This window comes from Amphiura filiformis, chromosome 17 (genome assembly GCF_039555335.1).
Source record: "Amphiura filiformis chromosome 17, Afil_fr2py, whole genome shotgun sequence".
Taxonomy (NCBI): domain Eukaryota; kingdom Metazoa; phylum Echinodermata; class Ophiuroidea; order Amphilepidida; family Amphiuridae; genus Amphiura; species Amphiura filiformis.
In genome coordinates this window covers 50,876,698-50,902,347 of record NC_092644.1, presented here as the reverse complement: position 1 = coordinate 50,902,347, position 25,650 = coordinate 50,876,698, and the positions used below count along the sequence as shown (strand labels likewise).

The 25,650-nt window shown below is 40.3% G+C and overlaps 1 protein-coding gene across 1 annotated transcript; it reads left to right on the top strand.

Annotated features, from left to right (window-relative positions):
- The first annotated feature begins 21,192 nt into the window (after positions 1–21,192).
- Positions 21,193–25,332, top strand: LOC140137271 (uncharacterized). The gene is made up of 4 exons (XM_072158917.1): positions 21,193–21,579; positions 21,666–22,621; positions 22,662–23,460; positions 25,264–25,332. The coding sequence occupies exons 1-4, from the start codon at positions 21,193–21,195 to the stop codon at positions 25,330–25,332; spliced, it is 2,211 nt and encodes a 736-aa protein (XP_072015018.1).
- The last annotated feature ends 318 nt before the right edge of the window (positions 25,333–25,650 follow it).

Below are 25,650 nucleotides of genomic sequence, written 5' to 3'. Positions count from 1 at the left end.
TTTTTGGTAATATGCAGACGAATGGCCAAATTAATAGAAAAATACCTGTGATAAATGTATCTGTACAAATTGTCGCACTCCGAGTGACATATGGTATATTTGCAACCCTGCTGTGGATTTGCGAACAATTTGTCGACATAAATAACGTTCGCGGAGAAACGGTGGCCCAAAATGCGTTATTGTTGGTAATATGCAGACGAATGGCCAAATTAATAGAAAAATACCTGTGACATCGCGAATTTCAAAAAATCAAAATTATTTGATATCAGAAGGACATTCCTCGTATTCAGAATGCAATTTGACATGTCTGGTGTACTCTCAGCTCCCACAAAAAAACCCGTGAAAATGTCGCTAAACGTTAATATCAGATCCCTTAAATCTAGGCTACAAAATAAAAGTGATTTGATGAAGATGTGATTTTTGGTAGTTTAAGCAAATATGGATTTGGTTCGTCGGAAACGGTTGAAAACTGAAGCCAACAGTGTAGTAAGAATCATACTGTAGCTTTGGATAATCTGCATTAAAAAAAAAAGCAGTTTGTAAGCAGATGGTTGACAAAACATTACTTATGGCCGTGTGTTTTGAACTCGCCACCCTTAGCGTTACATCATAAATATAATGAATTTTTACACCAATCTAGTTTCAAATTAGAATATCTCCACAACTATCAACCCTAAACTAGCAAAAGTATACATTTATGGAAAGCTGAAGGCAAAAGCAATTTAAATATACACATTTCAACTCATTGTACAGGGTGACCCAGAAGTTATACAGGGTGGAATAAAAAAATTCCAAATAAAAAATGGGTCAATTAATGCATTGCTTATAACTAACTTGTAGTTATAAACTGAAAGTAAACAACATTGATTTGGTTAGAGGTTAGGGGGAGCCTGACTTTGAAAGAAAAAAAATCACAGCTGTTTGGTAATCTCGCAATACAGGGTGTCCCAAAATAGGTTCAATTGTTTTTACAATTCAACATATTTTGAACTGAAACATTTTCCCCCTAACCCAAACAGAAAAAGCAATATTTAGATTCCTCATCAAATTTCCTCTCAGAAAATGTATACTTTGACTATGATAGGATAAGTTATCAAACATTTACAGCAACTTTTAGATTTTGAAGACATCCGCATTGCTTACTACAGTGTTAAATATGAAAACGGCTAGTTTTGTACGTAAAAGTTTGTATTTTATAGACTAAACCAATCATAAAGAGTTCAAAATGATTAAAAACAATAAGCAGAATTAATAATCTTTCAAAAGAGCTCTTAACCATGTCTGTAGCCATGGATGCAAAGATATGATCATTTGATTCAACGCACACACACAAAATCTTTATTTCCCATAGACTTTGTATGTACCGCCACCGCCTCATCCGCCACCGCCTCATCAACCACCTCGGTCATTCTGAACTCAAACAACTCTAACTCCACTATCTTAGCTGATAAACAATTCTCCTTTGGAGGTCTGTTAGCTAGGCACTCATTTAGCTACAAAATCACACCAAACACACTACAATACCTTTTGTTTAAGCAGAGATATAACTATTTGAATGAGTCTCGATTTGGAAAAGCGTAACAAAACCACCATTTTTGGGGGGCGAGTTCAAAACGCGTGGCCTTATATTGGATCTATGTATATAGATACACTCAGTACGTTACTGAACAGCTTCTATTGTTATGCATACGCTGCTTTTCAGACCGTTTCCGACGTACAAAATCTGTATTCACACTAACCAACCGATCTTAACAGCCAAAAATCACACTTACATCAAATAGGGCCTAACTTTTATTTTGAAGCCAGAATTTAAGAGCATAGGTAAATTCAACAGATGTAACGATGGAGGTATAACTTTTTGAATGACCCTCGTACTATCGATTTCTTGTGTTTTATTATACTTTGCATTATGTAGGAAAAATGATGATAATGGTGGTGGTGGTGGTGGTGGTGGTGGTGGTGGTGGTGGTGGTGGTGGTGGTGGTGGTGGTGGTGGTGGTGGTGGTTGCGGATATAGTAAAATATGCTATACTCACTTGATATTGAATGACGATGACGATCATTTATTACATACAATGAAGAAAGAAAAGTGGCAAACAACTTCTACGTTAACATATTCAATGTATAAACATGATTAAAAACAGAACTCGGTTATATCCAAGAAATATTGTTCAAAGAACTCGGTTACATCCAAGGAGCTTATAAAAAATATACACTATGTCACACTGGTCAAAATTTAAGTTGTAAACGTAATACTAAGCAATTTGGGGTTACAGCATGATTTTTTCTACGATAGTCACAACACAATAAATATTGACTATGAACTAACCTTTATCTGAACTAACTTGAAAATGGAAGGAAATTATACAATCCTGCTTCCAGTTACCGGAATTGGATGAAATCATGATATTTAACTCTCTATATTACCTATAGGCCTATAAGTGATAGTTTTATTCTATAGTCAATCTATAGTCAATCTTTATCAAGTATGCCAAATATGAAATGTTTATCACCCATGTCACGAGCGAGCCATGTTTTGTTCTAAATATGCTCTACAAAGACCCTTCGTTTACTCCCCCCGGTCAAAAACTGCATTATGCATATACAGTACGACAGCAACTTAGCTCACTTCCGGTGATTTTTACCGGCGTGACCTCTGCTGTTACGTAACGTAAAGTTGAAAATCAAGTGGGTGGCAAGTACGGTTTTTCAGAAAACATCAAAAAAATGGAATACACGAGTCGTTTCTCCCTTCATTTCAATATTGAGCCCATAGATAAGATTAGATAAGATAGATAAAAGATAAGATAGATAAAAGTCCAATTATTGTGGAGAAAATGAAGGTTTATTGTGCGCTAAGTAGCCTAAAAAATGAGAAAAAATGCATGCCACGATCACCATAATGGTTATATCTGCAACTATGAGCCAACGCCGGTCGTATGCTTTTCTGTAATGATAGATATTAACTAACTTGAGCTTGCCGGCCTTGTCCATATATCGATTAATAATTGTCAGGATCATCCAGTTGACTACAGTGATATTTATTTATTCATATAAAATATACTGCCATGTCTTACAAAATATCGAAGTCAATATAAAACGTAATTTCAAGCCATTTGACTGAACTTACAAACAGTTTATAAAAGATTATTGTTGAACGAGACACTGAATTAGAAATAACATTGCAAAATCATCATTATCATTGTCATCAACATTATCATCAGCATGATTGAATATTATCATCATCACCAACATCATTATCATCATCATTAGCCTTTTTGAAAAATGGTAGACACAATAGAAGGGCGCTGTTCAGCTTGGTGTATTCCAGTTGAAAAACATACATCCACTATTGAAGACGTGACCGTGATCTTCTCCACAGGGAGTGTGAATTTCAAATGGAGTTACCTGAATTGGTGACTCCATTTAAAATTTTCACCCCCGTGTGAGAGATTTTTGTGTAGGATGTGGATTCTCAGGGGGCGCTGAGACCCCCTGTCAGTATAACAGCAAGGGCTGACTTCAAGAACTCCTCTCTTCCAACTTGGAGCTCATCCAGCCTCTATCATGTTACCTCGGCAGTGTGGTATGAGTAGGCAGAAGGAAGGGACACTTTTGTAGGGTGAACCTTCTTTAACCCAGCTATGGGTAAATAGCGAATACTAGCTATGGTTTATATAGTCGTCAATGGTCAACAGCATTGATGTATGTGTTGCGCCGGAGGAATCAACGGTATGGTCAACGACAAAACACAATTGCACAAAGCTCACATCTGGCATCCAGGGAGATGGTTTGTGGCAAGAGGAGGCTAGTACTGTAAGAACTCAGGAATGGCCCTCTACTGTTGGTACGGAAGGGCCTGGCCACCCACCGTACTATTTGGCCTCGAATGTAAGCATGAGAGTACAAAGTCAAAAGAAAACGAGGGGATCGGAAGGTGCGACCCGCAGGCCGGAAGATACGTCAATGGCACTGGGGAAGAGAGAGATGCTGCTCAGAGTACACCTGTTGGTGATGACAGATCAGGATTAAAGCCTGCTACAGGAAGTCCTGTTCTTGACGGTCCCAGGAAGGAAAGGAACAGCACCCCTTTAAGGAAGCCAATAAATATTGCTACATGGAATGTACGCAGTATGTCAGGAGGAAAGATTGAAGTTGTGGAGAAGGAGATGGTTGCAAACAATATTAAGATCCTAGGAGTAACAGAGTTGTGGTGGCTGGGACAATAGAGGTTCACTACAGATGATGGAAGTATGTTCATCTATTCTGGAAAAGATACTGGAAGGAAACGAGGAGGTGTGGGTTTCATAATAGAAAGAACTACAGCCAAATGTGTTTTGGGATATAATCCAATAAATGAGAGAGTGATGACTGTAAGACTGCAAGGACATCCTTTAAATATTTCTATCATACAAGTTTATGCACCAACATCAGATGCATCAGAGAGCGAGATGACAGACTTCTATGAGATGGTACAAGGAGTTATGGATAGTATACCAAGAAGAGACTTACTCATCGTACTGGGGGATTGGAATGCTAAGATTGGCAAAATGAAGGAGAAAATTGCGTGTATAGGCCAATATGGACTTGGGATCAGAAATGAACGTGGAGACAGACTGGAGGAATTTTGTGAAGCTAATAACCTAGTCATTGGGAACACGTTATTTCAGCATCATCCACGGAGACTGTGGACTTGGATGAGCCCAGGAGATAGAACAAGAAACCACATAGATTACATCATGGTCAGGAAGACGTGGAAAACATCACTCCAAAATGTCAGGACGCGACCAGGCGCTGACTGTGGTAGTGACCATCAGCTACTTGTAGCCAAAGTGAAACTAAAACTGAAAGCTAAGAGAGACAATGTACCACCTACCAGGTATGATAATGACAACATTCCCACTCAATATTCAGTAGATGTGAAGAACAGGTTTGACGAGCTACTGAAAGTTAATGAAGAGGAGCAGACCCACAGAATTCTGTGAGCAGACCCCAAATGAATTGTGGGAAGACATGAAAGAAGCAGTCCAGAGCACAGCAAAGAAGTACATCCCCAGAAAGAAGAAACGGAAACAGCCGTGGATCTCTCAGCAGACCTTAAACCTAGCTGATGACAGGAAGAGAGCAAAGGCAGATGGAGGAAAGGAATAATGGGCACGCTTAAACAAAGAGGTCTCCAAAAGTGTTAAGGAGGACAAAAGATACTACATCGAAAGGAAGTGTGTGGAAATGGAAAGATGTAAGGGTGACTCAAAAATAGCTTTTGATATTGCCAAAGAACTTACTAAGAAGTGGACCCCCAGGATGGATGTTATAAATGATGAGAAAGGTAACACTCTTACCGAAAGTGAAGACATCAAAAGGCGATGGTTCAGTTTAGTTCCCAGCTGTTTGAGGTACAAGATGACAAGGTGTATTTACAGTGTGAAACGAGTGAGGAAGAACCTCCACCATTGAGATCTGAAGTTGAGCTTGCCATGGAACAAATGAAAAATGCTAAGTCACCTGGGAAAGAAGGGATAGACCTAATGTGGCGTCTATGTAGTATCATCTGGAAAAAGAAGAAATGGCCGAGAGACTGGTGCAGGGCAGTATTTATTCCACTGCCAAAGAAGGGAAATTTGAAAGAGTGTGCCATGCCAATCACGGGACCATCAGCCTGATTTGTCATGCAAGTAAAGTGCTTCTGCAGATCATCATCAAGAGAATGAAGAACAAAATGGAGCAAGAAATATCTGATGAACAGGCAGGATTTCGTGAAGGAAAGGGGACTAGGGACCAAATCGTCAATATCAGGAATGTGATTGAGAAATGCAGAGAGCATAGACTTCCTCTTTACATGTGCTTCATAGATTACAGTAAAGCTTTTGACTGTGTTAGCCACCCTCAGATGTGGGAAACTATGAAAAGATGGGTTTCCCAAGTCATCTTGTGGATCTGATCAGCTGCTTATATGAAGACCAAGAATCGGCAGTCAGAACAAGTAGTGGGGACACAGATTGGTTTGAGATTGGAAGAGGCTTACGACAGGGCTGTGTGCTATCACCAAACCTATTTAACATCTACTCTGAAGACATAATGGGAACAGCTTTGGAGGGGTTTGAAGGTGGAGTGAAGTTTGGCGGTACAAGAATTACTAACCTGAGGTACGCCGATGATACCACTCTTATTTGTAGCACCAGAGTAGAGCTGATTGATCTTTTGAAGCGTATCAAAGAGGCCAGCGAAGAAAAACACCTTCTCCTGAACACAAAGAAGACAAAAATAATGGTTGTAGACAGAGAGCGGAAAAGTGATGAGTTTGTGATAGATGGACAGCAGATTGAGGAGGTGAAGCAATTTGAATATCTGGGTTCAATGATTAACAACAGTGGTGACAGCACAACTGAAATTAAGAGAAGACTGGCTATTGCAAGGACAGCTGTGCAGGGCATGTCAAGCATATGGAAAAGCAGAGGCCTATCCATTGACCTCAAGGTGCGCCTACTTCGTGCAACTGTGTTTTCCATTGCCACTTATGGATGCGAGTCTTGGGCTATGACCAAGAATGATAGGCAAAGAGTAGATGCTTTTGAGATGTGGTGTTACAGGAGGCTTCTACGAGTGACATGGAAAGACAGGAGAACAAATTCTTGGATCCTCGACAAGATTGGTATAAGTCTAACCATCAGAAGCGGCATAATGGAGAGAAAGCTGAAGTACTTTGGCCATATTGTTAGGAAACATGGAGGTGTAGAAAAACAGATTTTGCAAGGGGCTATGGAAGGAAAACGAGGAAGAGGACGTCCACCAACATCTTGGACTAATGACGTGAAGCTGGTTTCTAACCAAGGAATGCAAGGTGCAACTTTACTTGGCATCAGATCGAGTGAGATGGCGTACTCTTGTGAAGACCCCAGCAGCGCTACACAGCGCCACCTGACACAGAGAGAGAGATTGCAAAAGGTGCGAGAATAGGTACCAGGTTGTGATGGTCTAGTGGCTAAGCCCGTGCCTGCAGTGCGGGAGGTTGGAAGTTCGAACCCTACCATAGCGGTTTTATTTATTTTTATTTTTGTTTTATTATGAAAATATTTATGATATTAGTAAACAACTTTCAGGAAGGGTTTCATTTGAAGCAGAAATAATGAGGTAAAATGAAAGAAAGCATTTTTTTTATCTTGACCGCTTAAGATAATTAAAGTTGCTCTAGACAACGAAACGATGATTCCAATTAGGTGTATGTCTGGGTAGGTGTAAGGACGGTGTAAAAATTACAAATAATATTATGCCAAAATATCAGGTTTGAAATTCGTAAATTATGGCTGACGCTATCTCATTTTTTTTTTAAATATGTGCGCATACAGAAAAACATTGCAAACGTGTTGCATAGAAATATTTTCAAATGATCATAATACTGACGGGCCTACACACATACACCACAGGCCTAACAGAACAAGAGAGAAAAAGAATCAAAATGCTGTAGGATTCGAACCTTCAACCTAACGCACTTCAAACCACGGCGTTAACCACTAGACCATCACAACCTGCTGTACCATGCTCGTATCTTTTGCATTCTTATTTCTCATTCAGGGACTCGATCAACAATAATATTTTTAAAAGTGCTTTTAAGTTCAGTCAAATGAGGTGATATTACTTTTTATATTGACTTCAATATTTTGTAAGTCAATGCAGTATTTTGCTTGAATAAATAAATATCACCGGAGTCAACTGGACGACAGGCTGGCTGCTATTTTGCTAGTGACACTTGTCACTAACGGGACACGCACGATTGCGACACGGGCCATTTTGAGAGTAACTTTCCAACCTACGACTCGATTATTCCACCAATCATTTTCGCTGAAAATTTAATACAAGCTCACGTTAGCTAATATCCATCATTACAGAAAAGCATACGACCGGTGTTTACTCACTGTTGTACATATAACCATTTTGGTGATCGTGACATGATGCAGTCATGTCTACAGTAGAATTCAATTCGACCTTTGCAGGACTTAAACCCCATTCAAAGCTATTAAGTAGTAGATAAAGGGTGAGAAACAGACCATTACCATAGATAATCGGTGTCTTGTTGAGGTATGGTGAGCATGTTAGTCGCTCGGAAGGCGAGACCCCGAAGGGGTCTCGCCTTCCGAGCGACTAACATGCGAACGGTGAGCCAAAATAAACAAATTTGTTGTTATGGTTTATTCATTTTTCAAAAGACAAACTGGAAAAGCTGATATGATTATCTTGTGTTAGTTTAGGGTTTTCCAAAAATAAAAACACACCGAGACAGTGTAATATTCTTCCCGTGTGTCCTGCGTTTGAGTCTACGAGTCTTATCTAGTGTCAATTGCAAGTGATTTAATCAAATCAATACAGCATTGATTTTAACCGTAGATTCTATTCAATTCACTTGTGGTTATGTCCCACTCGATTATACATATTCGTAATATTAATAATGAATATGTAAATAGTTCAAAGGTCAAAGTGGGTGTGTTTTACCTAGACATGACGGTAACTCATTTAAAACCATAGAATTTATATTTATCTTTAATATACTTATAGAACAAATGTCATGACCCAAATCAACGCATATTCCTGGGTACCCTCCTCAACCTTTTTTGGTTGGGGTTAGGCCGCAGATTGTTGTAGTTTTTCTACATCTAGTCTTGTGGCCTGTAATGTACTGCATTTTAGGTGCAAAATATCCTTGGTTGAACTTAATTTGTAAAACCTCATGGCTCTTGTTTTGTTACCTACTTTGTCGGAATCTGCGCTAGAGAACAATTCTGTGTGGGCTTTTGTTTACGAAATGAGACAAAACTCTGCTTATTGTTAACCAGCGTTCTTGAAAATGAGAAACATGGTGGTTTGCAGACTTAACACGGTTTGGAAATAATTTCTTCATATTTTTTGGTGTTATCTGTCGTTTACATATCATTCCTAAAACACCAAATTACGAATATTTCCAAACATCTAAATTAGCTAAAAATTTAGGACATGTTACAAAACTATATTGTCTAGAATTTTAGACGGAGTACTTTTAATATTGGCCGGTTATTTTTTACACAGCGACGTTAACTAGGCAATGTACTATTACCTATAACATTAACTAAAACACCAAAGTACGAATATTTCCAAACATCTAAATTAGCTAAAAAGTTAGGACATGTTACAAAACTATATTTTCTAGAACTTTAGAAGAGTACTTTTAATATTGGCCGGTTATTTTTCACACAGCGACGTTAACTAGGCATATCCCCATTCTTTTAACGTAGGCTATTTGTAGAGGTCACGCGTCAATGGGAAAGAGCACTGTGTATTATGTATAGGAAAACGGACAGTAACTGCATGCAGTATGACATGCAATTTTTCTCATTTTCCTGGCTACTTTGGACATGTTCAAGCTTCTTTATTGAAAATTTATTAATTTATTTTCAATATAATTCAACTTTTGCTCGTTTTTTGTTCTTTGCACAAATGTTTGGTATCTTATCCGTGATCATGGTACGTAATTTAAGCAAAAAATGACCCGTGTCTCCTATTTCTGGAGCTATTTCGCTAATAGGTCTGTCACACTACGACGGTCTGTCACACTACGACGGACTGGATCAACGCCGAATACAAAAATATTTTATTCGGTGGAAAAATCACCAGTCCGGCAGAAGATTCGGTGGGATTTTGGGTCCGATTCCCGTTCGTCGCTCTATGCGTTGTGGCCGCTAATAATCCTGCAGGCGTCTTATATCCGATCGTTCAACGTCCGACAAATGACCGGATTTGAGGGTCCGATTCCCGTTCGTTTCTCTATGCGTTGTGGCCGCTAATAATCCTGCAGGCGTCTTATTTTCGATCGTTCAACGTCCGACAAATGACCGGATTTGGGGGTCAACGTCCGCCAAATGTCCGGATTTGGGGGTCCGATTCCCGTTCGTCTCTCTATGCGTTGTGGCCGCTAATAATCCTGCAGGCGTTTTATATTCAATCGTTCAACGTCCGACAAATGACCGGCGAATCCGTCGCATGTGGCACCAACAGGGACGTCCACCCTATCAGAAACGTGGGGGAGGAGAGGGTGTTTGAGAGGGTTTTTGACCCCAGTGAAGCCAGTGACGTATAGCAAGCACTTTTTCAGAGGGTGAACAAAGTGGGGAAAGACAACTTTTAAGGGGGTAAATTTTGACGAAAATGGTCAAATATTGGCTAATAAGTACAAAAGGGCTACAAATCTGATATATCAGGGCAACCAGCGTCCGGGGGCAATAGAGGTGAGAAACCTTTGGACAATGAAGGCCCAATTGAAGCCATATGTCATTTTTTGGATCAATTTTAGCACTATTATTGGGTACTATTTTAGTTTGAAACAGCCGCAAATTGGTGAAACGAAAGCCTAATTGAAGCCATTAAAAAATTTCACCATTATTGTATAATATAAACAATTGTTTTAAAAATAAAACGTGGATGTCCATAGCAGAAGCAAAAAGGAAGACTTGTCCATTTTTGAAAATGAAGGTCCAATTGAAGCCATTTGCATGGGGACTGTAGGGCCTATTTACATTATTAGGCCTAGGCCTATTGTGTATAAATTTAGTTTTTAAAATGGAAAATTTGGAAAATTGTTTTTAGTGCATCATTTTTACACTATTATTGCCTTAAACAAAAAACAAAGAAGGCCCGATTTGAATTTGCAAAATTTAAAATGTTACACTGATCCACTGACACTTAGATATATAAGACTTCAGACTCGTAATTTCAGGTAAAGCATGCATGATTGATATGTTAAAGTCAGGAATAGACCTATAAGTCCGTCTTAAATACTGACTTTGGTGACAAAATATCACGGGCCCTGCATATGGACTGGCCGGCAGTAATTTTCACAGGCTTTTGGGCCAAGGAACCACATTTAAGCACTGTCTATAATAATCACAGGCCTATACTTAGGCTTACTAGTACTACTATCCTGGGCCTACTCAATAACGTATACAATTTAACCTTTTCCATGTTTTCTCTTCTTTTTCTTTCTTGTCAATCACTAAAACTGGTAGGAATTTGATATTGCGTCCTCTACCCTTCAGAAAGTGCCCTCCTCAATACTACTTACATGCATAGGCCTACTACTAAATTACGTGCAATTTAACTTTTCTCTTCTCTTCTCTCTTCAATTTTTCTCACTTTCTTTTCTTTTTCTCTCCTTTCCCCTTTTTTCTACTTGTCAGTCACTAAAGTACTGGTATGGGGGAAATATGATATTGCGTCACACACCCTTCAGAAAGTCCCCTCCCCCCATGATCGATGCACACGTTCGCCATAGGCCTACATCCGGCACAAGCGCCTGCGAAACCTTGCAAACACCCGCGGTATAAAAACGAAAGAATAACGAACAAACCCAGGGTATATATACAGAACAGTACGAACACACATCGGACAACTTCCGAACATGTGTATTCGGCACACTCCGTTTCAAGTTTTGTGCATGCACAAAACTTGAAACGTATTGTCGACGGACTAAACAAACATCACCTAACACGAAACGCATTTGGCGGATAATAACAGGACATATGAAGAACATAAAACGAACATTGACGAACACTAACGGATTTGCTAAAATACCATCCGTTTCTTATACGGAATACCGATCCGGTGTAGTGCGACACTAAGACGGTCTAGGTCAACGTACATCACCGAATGCAAAAATATGCTATCCGGTGGTGAAGGCCTCACAGGAACGTATTTGCAACGAACACGGGCCGAGTGCAACGAACAAAGAACGAACATGAACGAAAGGAGAGCGAACACACTCCGGCAATATGCAGCACCATACGAACACACATCGGATAAATACCGAACATGTGTATTCGGTACACTCCGTTTCAAGTTTTGTGCATGCACAAACTTGCCGACGGACTTAACGAAGAACACCTAACACGAAACGCATTTGGCGGATGATAGCAGGACATAAAAAGAACATAAAACGATCATTGACGAACAACAACGGATTTACTAAAATGCCATCCGTTTCTTGTACGGAAGACCTATTCGGTGTAGTGTGACAGACATATAAAACATGTTTGCCGGCCAAATTTTCATCATTTAGTTACGTAACCCGTGTTCACCAACCCGTAAAAATTTTCTATCGAACAAAAGAGGTCACGAAGTTGCCGTCGTACTGATAAGGTGTGACAATATTTGGATTAGATATAGTACAGCTGCTAAGCTGAAGCACTGTGTACTCAAAAGCAGGAGACATTACATGAAGTCCAAAGTACGAAGTTTATTTCAAGAAGATGACGTGGAAGCACTTTGGATTTGACCCATGGGGACCCACAGGGATAAAAAAAAAAGATTAAAAATGCTCCGATCTTGTTAAAAGATATACCAAACTATACTCGCCTGATCACTAGACTATGCCATAGTCGATTTTTGATAAATAAAACATGTTATTAATCACGATGAAAGCATTCAGTTGAACTCGAAATTATACTGATATTTATTACATCAAAATACTAGTATAAAATTGTTATGAAAAAGTTTATATAATTATATTAGTGACAGTAAAAGTAAAGTATACGTAGGCTTATATTATTGAATGCTAACAAACAGAGGGAGTACGTACGGTGACTGAAAAGATGATCAGTTGTGAAAATCGATCAATTGTGCACAAATTAATTAAATCGGAGTTTTAAGCTTAAATTCAATATCCAGAGTATGCACAATGGGCAAGTGGACTACGGGGAAGCACCAATTATGTTGACCACTGCAGCCATGGAGCTAATATAGAAAGGAGAGGAAATAGATTACGTAACGCCTATTGTTCCTTTGTGCCTATTTGAGTTTCCGAAACGCTATTCATCGAGAGGTACCTTTTGTTTGAGACAAAGGGCTTCCGCCATTAAATCGGTAATGTGCTATTTACGACCAATCATCGTTAGAAAGTTATTCTTCAAAAAGCTCATTTTCAGGTAAAATGTAACATTTTTTGGTTTAGTGTAGGCCTACATGGGTACAAAATTTAACAATTTGCTCCAATTTTGCCGTCAATGGTGGCAAATTGTTCGTTTAGCAAATAGGAATCAGAAAAAGAATAGTTTTACCTATCTACTGGGAAGAAAGAAGATTAAAAAAGGTCAAGCCCCATTGGCTTGCCATAGGCTATACCACTTTTGATATTTGACTTCCATTGGACAGCACATAACAAGAAGAAGATTAGATAGCAAATTATATGGGCCTAATATTTCTTGAATCTTATATAACAAGACGAGCAATTTGCCCTCCTTTTTGCCAAAATCGGAAAAGTTAAAATATTTACCCAGGCCAGTACAACCAAAAACGTGATGATCTGAAAATGACATATGGAAAGGTTTGGCTACAAAAACGATTCTCTTATAAACCATCTATGCACAATTGCCACCTCGATATATACCTGAGCACACAATTTCGTCCAAGCTAGCAGTGAATTGTCTCTACACAGTCTTTCATTACACGGTTGAGTACATAGCATCAAAGAGCTGTGTGAGATTCTAGCTGGAGAATAGGCCTCTGTGATTGGTTTTTGTCAAACCCTCAAGTGTTCCCTTCATCCAATCAGAATTTTTTTATATCGAATGAAAGCTAATACTTCTCCCTAAAAAGACTTTTTTCATTAGGTCAACAGATAACGCAATTCAATGTTTATAGCAAGGCGAATGTGGTAAATCTGTTGAAAACGACCTATGCAATCACGATTTTTAACCAAAATGTAGGTTTTAAGAGTGCACACCAGTAAATGCAAGTCTCCTACACCCTGAGAGGAAAAAATCAGTGTTTCAAACGAGGAAACGTGCAATACGACTAAATTAAATACATTAGAAAAGGCTTAAAACCCAACTATTAGGCCCTGGTTCATATTTAATCCTCATTTAGGCCTGGGAAATAGATTGTCTGTGAAAAATGAGCAGGATTTGACTTTTTATAACAATTTGGCTATACTTTCAAAATGTGTTAGAGGCTGTGCAATAATTATTCCCCCCGGGGTAATATTTCCGAACGGCCCGCCAAAAATCGCTTCCCCCCCCCCCCCCCCTCTCGGCATGCCAAAAATCGCTTGCCCCCCCCTCTCGGCCCGCCAAAAAGTCTTTGCCCTGGCCCTTTACACATGCCAAATTTTTGGGATCCCAATTTGCAAACGTTAAATGGTCTAGATTCCAGCGAGCAGGAAAATTTGCATATTAAGGCACCCCATGAATGTGTGCCAAAAATGGCTTGCCCCCGGCGCCCTCTCAGATGGCCAAAAATCTTGCCCCCCCCCCCCTTTCGGCTTGCCAAAATTTCTTCCCCCACAATTTTACCATCCCCCCCAGGCTCATAATTATTGCACAGCCCCTTACATTTCAGAAACACCAAGCTACTCGTTAGGTGGCGTAAGCTGTGTTGCGGAGAAAGGACGTGAGAATATTTACTCATCTATAATATGTTGTGATCACTTTGTTGATGAGAGAAGTTATATTTTGCTCTCCGTATGTTTCTGTTTGAGTCTTTCCCCGTCTCACTGGAAGATCCATTGGCCATGTATCTGGTTTAATTTATATTAACCAAATAACTGGTTAGTGGATTTTCACATCAGTTCTGAGTAATATCAGTATATAATTTCTACAATGAATGTCTTCATCTGACCTTCGACTTGCAGAAAGGGTGAGTTTTGAAGAACTGAGTCGCTCTGGAGTCAAGAAAATGACGTTTTCCCAGACCCTGTTTGTACACAAAGTCTATGGGGGCTATTTACTGGTGTGCACCCTTAAAAGTCAAGTGTTCCTTACAATTTTTTTCAAATTTTATGTCATTACATGAAAGAGCACACTTATATTGTCCATATACTAGCGTCATTAGAATGAGCAATGGCAAATTCTCTTTAAATTGCAAATCTTGTGCAAAAAAGTTACTATTTTCGCTTGTTTTGTCATACGGTTGTAAATTCAATGAATATGACTTTGCTAAAGAGCGCTTACAAATTGATTTTTGTAGAAAAACGTAATAACGATAGATAGCGCAAACTATAGGCCCACATCTTTAAATCCTTGTGAACAGATGAGTAATTTGAAATACTAGCAGATTACCAGTACGACGGCAACTTCGTGACCTCTTTTGTTTGAAAGAAAATTATTACGGGTTGTCAGCACGGTGTTACGAAATTTAGCCGGCAAACGCGTTTTAGCAATGATAGCCCCATAAATGGAAGACACGGGTCGTTTTCTGCTTAAATTACGTACCATGACCAATGATGACCAAGATATTGTCGTGTAAAGCAACAAATAACGTTGAATTATATGGGAAATAACAAGGCTTGAACATGCCCAAAGTAGCAGGAATAATGAGAAAAATGCGTTAGTGTCACAATAACAAAAACGTTCATATCATCAAGCAAGAAAAAGCACGGGCGTCGAAAACGGGTGTCATGTTTAGATAATAACTAAAATAAGCTTGCCTGAAAAAAGCATGAAATTTGGTAGCTGTATACTCCTATAGTCGTATATTGAACATCTTGAAATATTGGCTTTCAGAGTATCTCTGCGCGTGGCTATCGTCACGCGATGTAGGCCTATTACGGCTAATTGTTTTCCCCATAAACAAACTTTCGTTGTTATTTCTCCATTGTTGGTTATCTACCTTGAAAAAATGCTCCCAACCAGCATTATAAATGTTGGTATTAAATTGTTTGGATGATGTAAATTAATTCCAGAAATAGTATACACGAGTGGGCCACTATGAGTGAGAATAAGATTGCTTTTAAAACCAATTGAACTTTGGAACCACTCGTATGGCTTAGCAGCAAATCTTTGGATGCACGATCTATTCACCCCTGGTTCAAAACCCGGTAAGGGCACTTCTGCTGTACTTTTGATTTGATTTTAACTCGGTTAATCCTAGGTTTTATATTTTTGTTTAAAAAACCATAATATACGATTTTGGTCAAATTTCAATTGGGTTAAATTTTTTGGCAAAAATTATAAAAATATTTATAATACTAGTAAACAACTGCCATGAAGGTCATTTGAAGGTAAAATGAAAGAAAAGGAAAGCACCAATTATGTTGACCACTGCAGCCATGGAGCTAATATAGAAAGGAAAGGAAATAGATTACGTAACGCCTATTGTTCCTTTGTGCCTATTTGAGTTTCCGAAACGCTATTCATCGAGAGGTACCTTTTGTTTGAGACAAAGGGCTTCCGCCATTAAATCGGTAACTGACCTGGCAGCGTATTAACGCTATAATAGGCAGGCTACTGTCAATAAGTGATGAAACGAAAGTCACGTGAAAGCGTCTACACAAGCGAGAGGTACCCTTTGTTGTAATCCAACCCAAGGGTGTGATTGAGTTGTCGCATGCACACAAAACAGAGGTTCGCCTACAATACAAACCTATTGCAGCGCCCAAATTGGTTTGTGTGCCCATTTGATTATACTCAGTGAACACGCTTTGCTCTACCATTTCGCTACGGACAGTTCAGCAGCATAGGCAAAGCACAGATATTGGAACACATCTGTGGGCAAAGTGTGCGCTCTGTGTGGCGGATATAAGAATCTACACAATGTTTGCCAATAGGCTTACATATAAGGATTTGAAGTAATTATGATATCGCTCCTACTGTAGTATTTTTAAGGACATTGGCCGCGGTCCACATCGTGTTTTATCATATATAGGCCTACCATAATAATGTGCATAATCACCGCGTATATAGGACTGGCAAGCGAGTCTACCCTGGACCTCAAATGTGATATATTTGCTAATAACTCGAGAAGCATATTCTGAATCGATCAATAAAGCAAAGCAAATAATACTTGTAGGCCTATAATACTATATTAAATTGCGGACCAACCGATGCAGCTCGATACGCCCAATGTAGCCTATGAATAAAGGCATCTAACAATAAAGTCGCCCAATTGAACAGCTGTAGGTGTCGATCGCACGACTTCATGAATATTGATTGGCAACATTTTCCAATATGTCAGCGCTCAAATCGGACACAATAGAACAATAGACCCTTCAGTGCGTTGACTGCAGCTGTGCTACGAGGGATTTAAGACATCAAAGAGGCGCTCAAATTGGGCTGATTCCAAGTAGGTTAAGCCAGGGGTGTAAGTTAGGACAAAAAATTACAATTATGCCCAAAAAAATCAGATTTGAAAAAAAAATCATTCGTGCATTTATGGCTGAATCTATCTCATGACTTGACAAACGCTTGATAAAAAAATTGCAGGGAAGACAGTGGTAAAAAAAAACACGTATTGCATTGATATTTGAAAATAATTATAAATGACCGGCCGACAACCCATTACACCCAGTGGCGTAGCCACGATTTTGGAACCGAGGGGGCACAACTTGTAAATGTACCGACAGAAATATTTTTTGCCGACGGAAGTTGTGATTTGTTGACTCAATTTTTTTTGGCATGGTTTGAAAAAGTGAAGAGCAAAAAAAAAAAAAAAAAAAAAAAGGATATTAGGCGGTAACAACATAAAAACACTAAATTTTTATGTATAATTAACAATTTCTCATAATTTTTTTTACAATTCTCCCTTTTTCCGGTCACCCTGGGTAAAAATAGTCTATTGCTAACACAATTTTTTTTCGTAAACACCTTCCGTCTACCGACGGCCTTACATGAACCGACGGCCATGACGAGCGGGGGCACCGGCCCCTGCCCCCCCACTGGCTACGCCACTGATTACACCCCCCCACACACACACACACATAGAAAACGAAAAGAAATGAGCAGAGAAAAGGAAAACAGACACGGGGCAGAGCAACAAAAAAGAAGAAATGGGTCAGCGAAAAAGAAAGAAGAAACGGGCGGAGAAAAGGAAAATGAAAATCCGCGCCCACTTCATCTTTGCGCGCAATGAGCCCAATGTGTATCAACTTTCCTGGGCAACTTTCACTTCAAATAGTATGAAACTGAAAATTTCGGAATAATGCTAACTGGATAATTTTGTTTCCCCCCCCTCCTCCCTCGACAAAATGTCCAGGCTAGCAACTAGAAATGAGCTGCAATCTGTTTTAGTCGGAACTTAATAATAGTGTATAAAGTGTCGCCCATTTTGTAAAATTTTCCAACGACTAAGAGGCCACATCCCCCCTCAGTCATCCCCCTGCGACGCGAGCCTTGTGTTCGCGGTCAGACTTGTGTACCCCCACTATCAAATTCGGATTGACGCCTTAGGTCAAAACTGATTAGTTTTCAAGGGGGTAACCCCTTAACACTTTTTTGGTATGCTTTGGTGGGGCGACAGGGAGGGCTTTGCCTAGGGCGGCAAAATCCCTAGGAACGGCCCTGCAGTCTCCCCTAAATAATTTTTTTTTTGGATCAAAAAAAGTACAAAATTGACCATTTGTTGGAGAACAAATTAGGTTCTTTATGCTTTCTTGGTCAAAAAAGTCCAAAATTTTGGAAAAAGATCCACTTATTTAAAAATCAGCCCCTTCCCTATAAATTCGGGCCACGGTCGCACAATAGTCCCATAAAACCGGCCCTAATCTGCCCTCAATTGTAATGCGTCCGGCTCCATCGGCAGACAACTAGCATACATTCGTAGTCATGGCTGCATGGACTCTCGAAAAACACCTTCAAGAAGTATTGTAAGCTTGTTTAATAAATAATATTTCCCTTACCTCCTCCTCCTCCAGATGAATGATTTTCGTCGTCATCGGTCACATCGGTCACATCGATCACCGTATAGTCATGATAGTTTGCAGAGGCTTTCTAAAAAGAGGTAAGTCAGTGAAAATTATCCGCTTCATTTTAAAAGGGCATTTCGTTATCCACAGCCTCACCCCCCACTTTACTCAAAAACAGTTAAGATTTTTTATACCACCACCTATTGCTATGGTAGTGGTTTAAAATATTGTCTAATAGTTTCAGACCGGAATATAACTGGCATCGGGGTTCGAAATATTATTATGCCTTATAAGGGCGTACACCACCAATAGCGCGTCCCATTGAAATACACGTGAAAACACGTCTCTTCTTTGCCCGATTTTAGACCTTTTCGGCAACAAATTGAACATAAATATACCACCAATCGATTGCAAATTGATGAAAATTTAATATATGTTTCAATGTACGGGTAGTCTTCCGATTAGATTTCAAGATATGGGCGTTTAAAGAGCACCATGACCATTTTCGACCCTTTTTTACCCTGAAAACCCGTTTCTGGTCATTTTCTCAATCCGAGGGCCTACTTTTTTCAAAAATTGGATTATGCAACTTTTTTGGGATCCAAGTTCGTGTAGGCCTATAGGTCTCAAACTTTTATTTAAGCTATAACATGCTTCTCTTTTTCCTTACAAGTCCACAGAAAGGCCCAAAATACCTCAAAAAAGATTTCGTTTTTACCGGAACTCATCCACATTACATCGCGCGCGGAGTGAATTAGAGGTGTGCGCCCGTAAGATAAGACAGAGCGCGTACCACCAGTCAAAGTCTCCGCCTCATCCGATAATGAGGGCCGATTGTTCCGTGAAATGCGACAGGCGAGACTGCTACGCAATTACCACGTATTTTGTCTATCGCGTAATCGCGAAAGCACGCAACGCTCTATCGCGGATACGCGAAGGCACGCAGCGCTGGCGTGATTGTTAGACACTACACGATCGAACAATCGGCCCTCATGAATATGCGAGATTACACGGAGACTTTGACTGGTGGTACGCGCTCTGTCTTATCTTACTCCTCTGTGGTGATTACACATCATAATACTAATCGCGGAGTGCCGACGGGCGCAGTGCGTGTATCGAAAAGCATTATGTTATTATCGCTAAAAGATCTTCCAGGGCTGCATTCTGTAAATTAAGAATAAGCGCACATAATCTCATGATCGAAAAGGGGCGTCACTTCTCTCAAAAAATTAATCCAGAGAATAGAATTTGTACACTTTGTAATTTAAATAAGGTGGAGGATGAATTTCATTTTGTAATGATATGTCCTTTCTATACCAAGCCTCGCCAAGATTTATTATCTACAATACATGAAATGTATGATATAGATGGTATGGTAGACACTGACATTTTCAAACTTATAACAGGCTGTTGCAGAACAGTTACAGAACAGCAGGCGAGCGATAACAACATACAGGCTGAATCCCCAGCACTGTTTTAGTGATAATACCACTCGTTTCCAGGATGTTTACACACACTATTTCATGAAATCGCCGGTCACTGCTTTTTCCGGATTACGTCATTTCTCATGCAATGCAATTCGGAAGCGCTCCGCCAATAGCACATACAGGGGAGACCGAACGCGGTTTGCTAGGACATTTCGGATCCCCGTCACACAGCCCCCTCCTAACATTTTGACGTCCCGGCAAAAATGTGATCTTTGAAATACTACACGGGGTTCGAAATTTCCTTACACTACGCCTCTATATACAGTTTTTTTTTTATATAACACCTTACTCTACAACATTTAAAAAGGTATAGTGTCCTTAGGTTATCTTCTTTCCGCCCTAGTCCTGGAATGGCAATGGTAGATCTGCACACATCTGGCATGCCCGAGGCCAAAGTTGTTCTTTCTGTTTCCTCCTTATTCACCTGTTCTTCCTCTACTTGACGCTCAATTTCGCAAGTTCCACTACCTTGTCACTATTTGTTGCACCTCCACTCTCTCCTAAGTGGGTCAATTCCGATCACACTCTATACTCCTTGTACTCTTCGTTACAATACTCTTAAGTTCACCTTGAGCTTCTTTATAGTTGCCAATCACCCTATTGCCAACTGATTCTTCTGCAACTCTTCATGACAAGCATCTACTAATGTCTTGGCAGGCAGACATGAGGGGATCTGGGAGCAGCAAAGGGCCCCAAAGGTGTGGTACGCAGGCCCACCGGCGCGTGGACACGCCCTGGTTACACACCAACCTTTGCCCCAGCTATGGGTCAAATAGCTGAGGTAGTTCACTACCTCAGGCGTAAGGGAGATAGTATCCTGTAAACGGCAAGAGGGCGTAGTGATAAGACTTCACCATACCGGCCAGTGAACAAAAGCAGGGTGTCCTGGAACCTGTACTATTTCTTGTTTTCTCTGGTTGGAGACAGAGAGCACAAGTGTGAAGGGCGCAAGAAAGATGTCTTGTATGTACATTTTTATACGGCCACTGGATAAGCGGAGAGGAAAACTCTGTTAACAAAGCTAGCTGTAGGAGTTGCGACCACAGCTATATCAGCAATCGAAAAACTATGATGGCGAACCAAAACTACACTAGGGTTAAAGTCCCTAATTCAATCATAACATCTCCTGGTGCAGACATCGATTTGCAAAGATCACATGACGCCTTGCCTCGAAATCCTGATGGAAGGGACAAGTCTGATGAAGGTGCCTGCAGGAGGAGAAACCTTGTAAATTGCAAGAAAGTCATTACAATCTCCACCATGAATGTACGGACAATAAGAGAACAGCAGTGTAGAGAGGAGCTAGTTTCAAATCTCATTGAGTACAATGTGGAAGTATTGGGAATACAAGAACATCGTATCATTCACGATGAACCAATTAGATACGAAGACATACTGGGCAGGACACTGATTACAACATCAGCAACTAAGAACGATGCGGGAGCTGCAGTTGGAGGGGTTGGAATCCTACTGAACAAAAAAACTAAAATTCACTTGCCAGTGTGAGATCACACAACAGCAGAATTCTCATCGCAAACTTCCAGGGTAACCCAGCAACAACTGTCATCGTTACATATTGCCCAACCAACGTAGCTGATGAAGACATAGTAGAGAATCACTACGATAGTATGAGGAGAGCCATTGAATCCATCCCAGCTCATAACCTCTTGATAGTGATGGGCGATTTCAATGCTAGAGTTGGACTGGAAGACACTAAATTTACATACCATGACACCACCAACAGAAATGGAAAGTACCTTGTGGAACTAGCAACAGAGAAGAATCTCATCATTGCAAACACACAGTTTCGCAAGAAAGCTGGAAAATTATGGACATTTACAAGCCCAGGAGGCAATAAATACCAACTAGACTATATACTCATACGAAGAAAATGGAGGAACAGTCTGCAGAATGCTGAGGCATACAACACCTTTGCTAGTGTGGGCTCCGATCACAGAATAGTGTCGGCAAGAATAAGACTAAGCCTCAGGAAGAGCAAGACTTTACCAAGGAAGAACCAGTTCGATTGGAAATCCCTGAGCACTGATAGAAATATCCTAAAGATGTACACCATAGAAGTGCACAACAGGTTTGAAATCCTTGAAGACATGGAGGAAACAGCCACGGATAAGTACAGCCGATTTATCGCTGCCAACAAAGAAGCAGCTGAGAAGATCATCCCTGCAAAGAAGCGATCTCGAAGGGCAAACTTTTCTCGTGATCCAAGAGTCATAAAGGCAAGAGACCATATCAGGGAGACGTATGAGGAATACCAACTGGACACTACTGATTGTAAAAGAGAGGAGTACAAGAAGGCGAAGAAAAACCTTGATGATGCATACAACGAAGTCATCGAGGCAGACCTAAATGGCAAGTTGCAAGAGGTTGAAAGAGCGCATGTCAACTCCAAACATGGTGAAAGTTGGAAATTGATCAACGACATCACTGGTAGAAAGGCATGCAGTACAGGTCAGTTGAAGGAAATACACAAAGTGAAAGGGTCACCAATTGGTACAACCACTTCAAAGGCCTTCTTGAAGCCCTCCTGACATCGATGATGAGGAAGAAGAAATAACACCAGTTTTAGACGAGCTTGATATTAAAGTGGGGCCATTTGACAAAGAAGAATATGAAGAAGCTAAAGCATCTTTGGTTGAGGGAAAGAGCTGTGGAGAGGACAACATACCTCCAGAAGTGCTGAAGAGATGCAACCTAGATGACATTGTGTTAGGGTTCTGCAATGACGCACTTCTCAAAGGGAAGAAACCGGATCAATGGTCCATACTTAATATTGTTCCTATCCCTAAAACAGGAGATCTTAGCTCCGGAAACAACTACCGCGGTATCAGTCTAACCTCCATCGTAGCCAAAACCTACAACAGAATGATACTTAATAGGATCAGACCTGAAATTGACCAGCATCTGAGAACAAATCAGAATGGATTTAGAGTTGGTAGAACGACTGTTGGACACATCCTTGCACTGCGTAGGCTGATTGAAGAGGTAAAAGCGCATAACCTGCCAGCGATAATAACATTCATCGACTTCAAGAAAGCTTTCGACACCATCCATAGAGGCAAGATGTTGAAGATACTCCATGCCTACGGAATTCCGGAACTCATTGTTGAAGCTATTGGCAACATGTACCAAAACACAAAAGCCAAAGTAATATCACCAGATGGCGAGACAGAATTGTTTGAAATCTTAGCAGGAGTACTTCAGGGGGATACCCTCGCCCCATACCTGTTCGTGATTGTCCTCGACTTTGCACTGAGAATAGCTATTGAAGGAAATGAAGAGGAGCTAGGATTTCATCTGGAAAAGAGACGAAGTAGGAGAGTTGGCCCAGTCGTGGTGACAGACTTTGATTTTGCTGACGACATTGCACTGTTGTCTGAGGAAATACACCAAGCACAAGAACTGCTTCATAGAGTGGAGACTTCAGCTGCTAAAGTGGGCCTGAAGATGAATGGAAGTAAAACAAAGTATATGTCCTACAATAACAGGAGAGAAAACATCACAACAAATGAGGGTGTGGTACTAGAGGAGGTAGATGACTTCAAGTACCTAGGCGCTTGGATGAAAAGCACTGAAAGGGATGTAAAGTTACGTAAAGCAGCAGCATGGAGGGCGTGCAGTAAACTTAAGAAAATCTGGAGGTCAACTCTTACCAGGAGTTTCAAACTCCGAATCTTTGCTGCAACAGTGGAGTCAGTGCTGCTTTATGGATGCGAAGCATGGACCCTCACCCCTAAACTTGCAAAGGGTCTGGATGGCTGTTACACCCGCATGCTAAGAACTGTTCTGAATGTACATTGGAAGGAACATATGTCAAATGCAAACCTATATGGAGATATTCCCAAAATAAGCCACAAGATCAGGGAAAGAAGAACCCGGTTTGCTGGCCACTGTTCCAGAAGCGAGGAGCCCGCATCAAAAATGGTTCATTGGATACCCAAGCATGGGAGGCGGAAACCTGGAAGACCTGCTCTGACCTACATTGACATTCTGGAAGATGACACTGGACTGGAGGCAACAGACTTCAAGACAGCAATGGAGGACAGGAAGTTGTGGAAAGCCATCACAGTTCGAGGACACCACTCGAATTAAGCAAGTAAGCAAGCAATGTCTTGAAACCAGTATCTCCCATTCGTCCACATGTGCTACGATCGATTGGTTCTCCGACACAACCTGACATCGTATGTCATTGCAAGACCATTACTACCACTTACACAGGCACTGTAACCACCATGCTCTGATGGCATAGTAACTCTCACAAAAACGTAACATGACACCGTAGGGTGAGGACGTGCTTGGGTGAGCTCTCGCCTCGCGTGTTAACCAATGCATGCATCTCAATGGGGCCAAGGCGGAACACGAACAAAAAGCCTACCGGTATAGCATAATTATCGACATACTTTTAAAGTATGATGTTTTGCATAGACTTTTTGTATCGAGTTTGGTGATAAATTACGTGTTCGTAACTATAAAATATTTGTCAACTTGTGAATCAAATGTGAATTAAGAAATATATTGCATTATATCCTAACAATTTTGATTAACCTTTTGCGTGGTTCGCAAATAATTTTAAGAATTTTTGCAATTTTTTGGAAATATCCCACCCAGTTATGTATCACCACGTGGTCATTTTAATTCAAGGGCTTATACCACTAAATCAGACTTCTGCCAGCTTCTGCCCAAGTTTATCAGTCATATAGTGCCATCTTTACATTCAAAATGTGACAAATTGATATAATATTAGCAATTTTAGTGTTCAAAATCGTGTTTAAATACAATTTCTTATTGTGAATGTCACACAGGTTAAAAAGAAACGGGAATATTCGGGCAATATTTAAGACTATCTGCGCATGAATACACAAGGGAAAAATGTAGTTAGCAGTCGTCAAATCGGTCTTTTTATGTATCGCTGATTTTCTCAACAAGTAGCCGAGCAATGTTAAAGCTAATGCATACCATGGTATGCAAAATGTTCTTCTCTAAGATGATATACATAATTTATACTTTAAAACTGGGAAAATATCTACTTTTGCACATAAACGTGAACTCTACTTTCATAACTTTGCGTGTATGAAATCAATGCGAAGAAGGTTTTTGTGGTGTGTTCTCTTTATCATCACACAGCTTGTCTCCCTTCGCAATGATGAAAAATTTCCACACGACGGTGTCGCTATAACGCTGAGCGAACGGTAGTGTGTTGTTTTGCAGTGTATTCGAAAACATTTCATTTTCTCAAAATTTTTGAGAATCTATTACAGTCAAGCCAGAGAAGTAATTGGTGTCTGTCTGTCTGTCTGTCTTATTGGAAACTCCCGGAGGAACTCGGCAGGGGCGATTTTCATCGCCATTTCACCAAGCTGACACAGGGTCAATTTCTACAAACTTTTACGTCTATTTGGAAACATCATAGCCTGATGGTCCATTTTTGGACGGTACAATGATTACTCTAGGGTCTGTTGAGTAGAAGCAATGGCCGAGATGGGGTTCGAACCCACAACCTTACGATCATGA

Coding starts and splice junctions, on each gene's coding strand:
- LOC140137271 (XM_072158917.1), top strand. CDS start 21,193: ATGGCGAACCAAAACTACACTAGGGTTAAAGTCCCTAATTCAATCATA. Junction 21,580..21,665: donor CGGGAGCTGCAGTTGGAGGG/GTTGGAATCCTA, acceptor GCAAACTTCCAG/GGTAACCCAGCAACAACTGT. Junction 22,622..22,661: donor GAAATACACAAAGTGAAAGG/GTCACCAATTGG, acceptor GCCTTCTTGAAG/CCCTCCTGACATCGATGATG.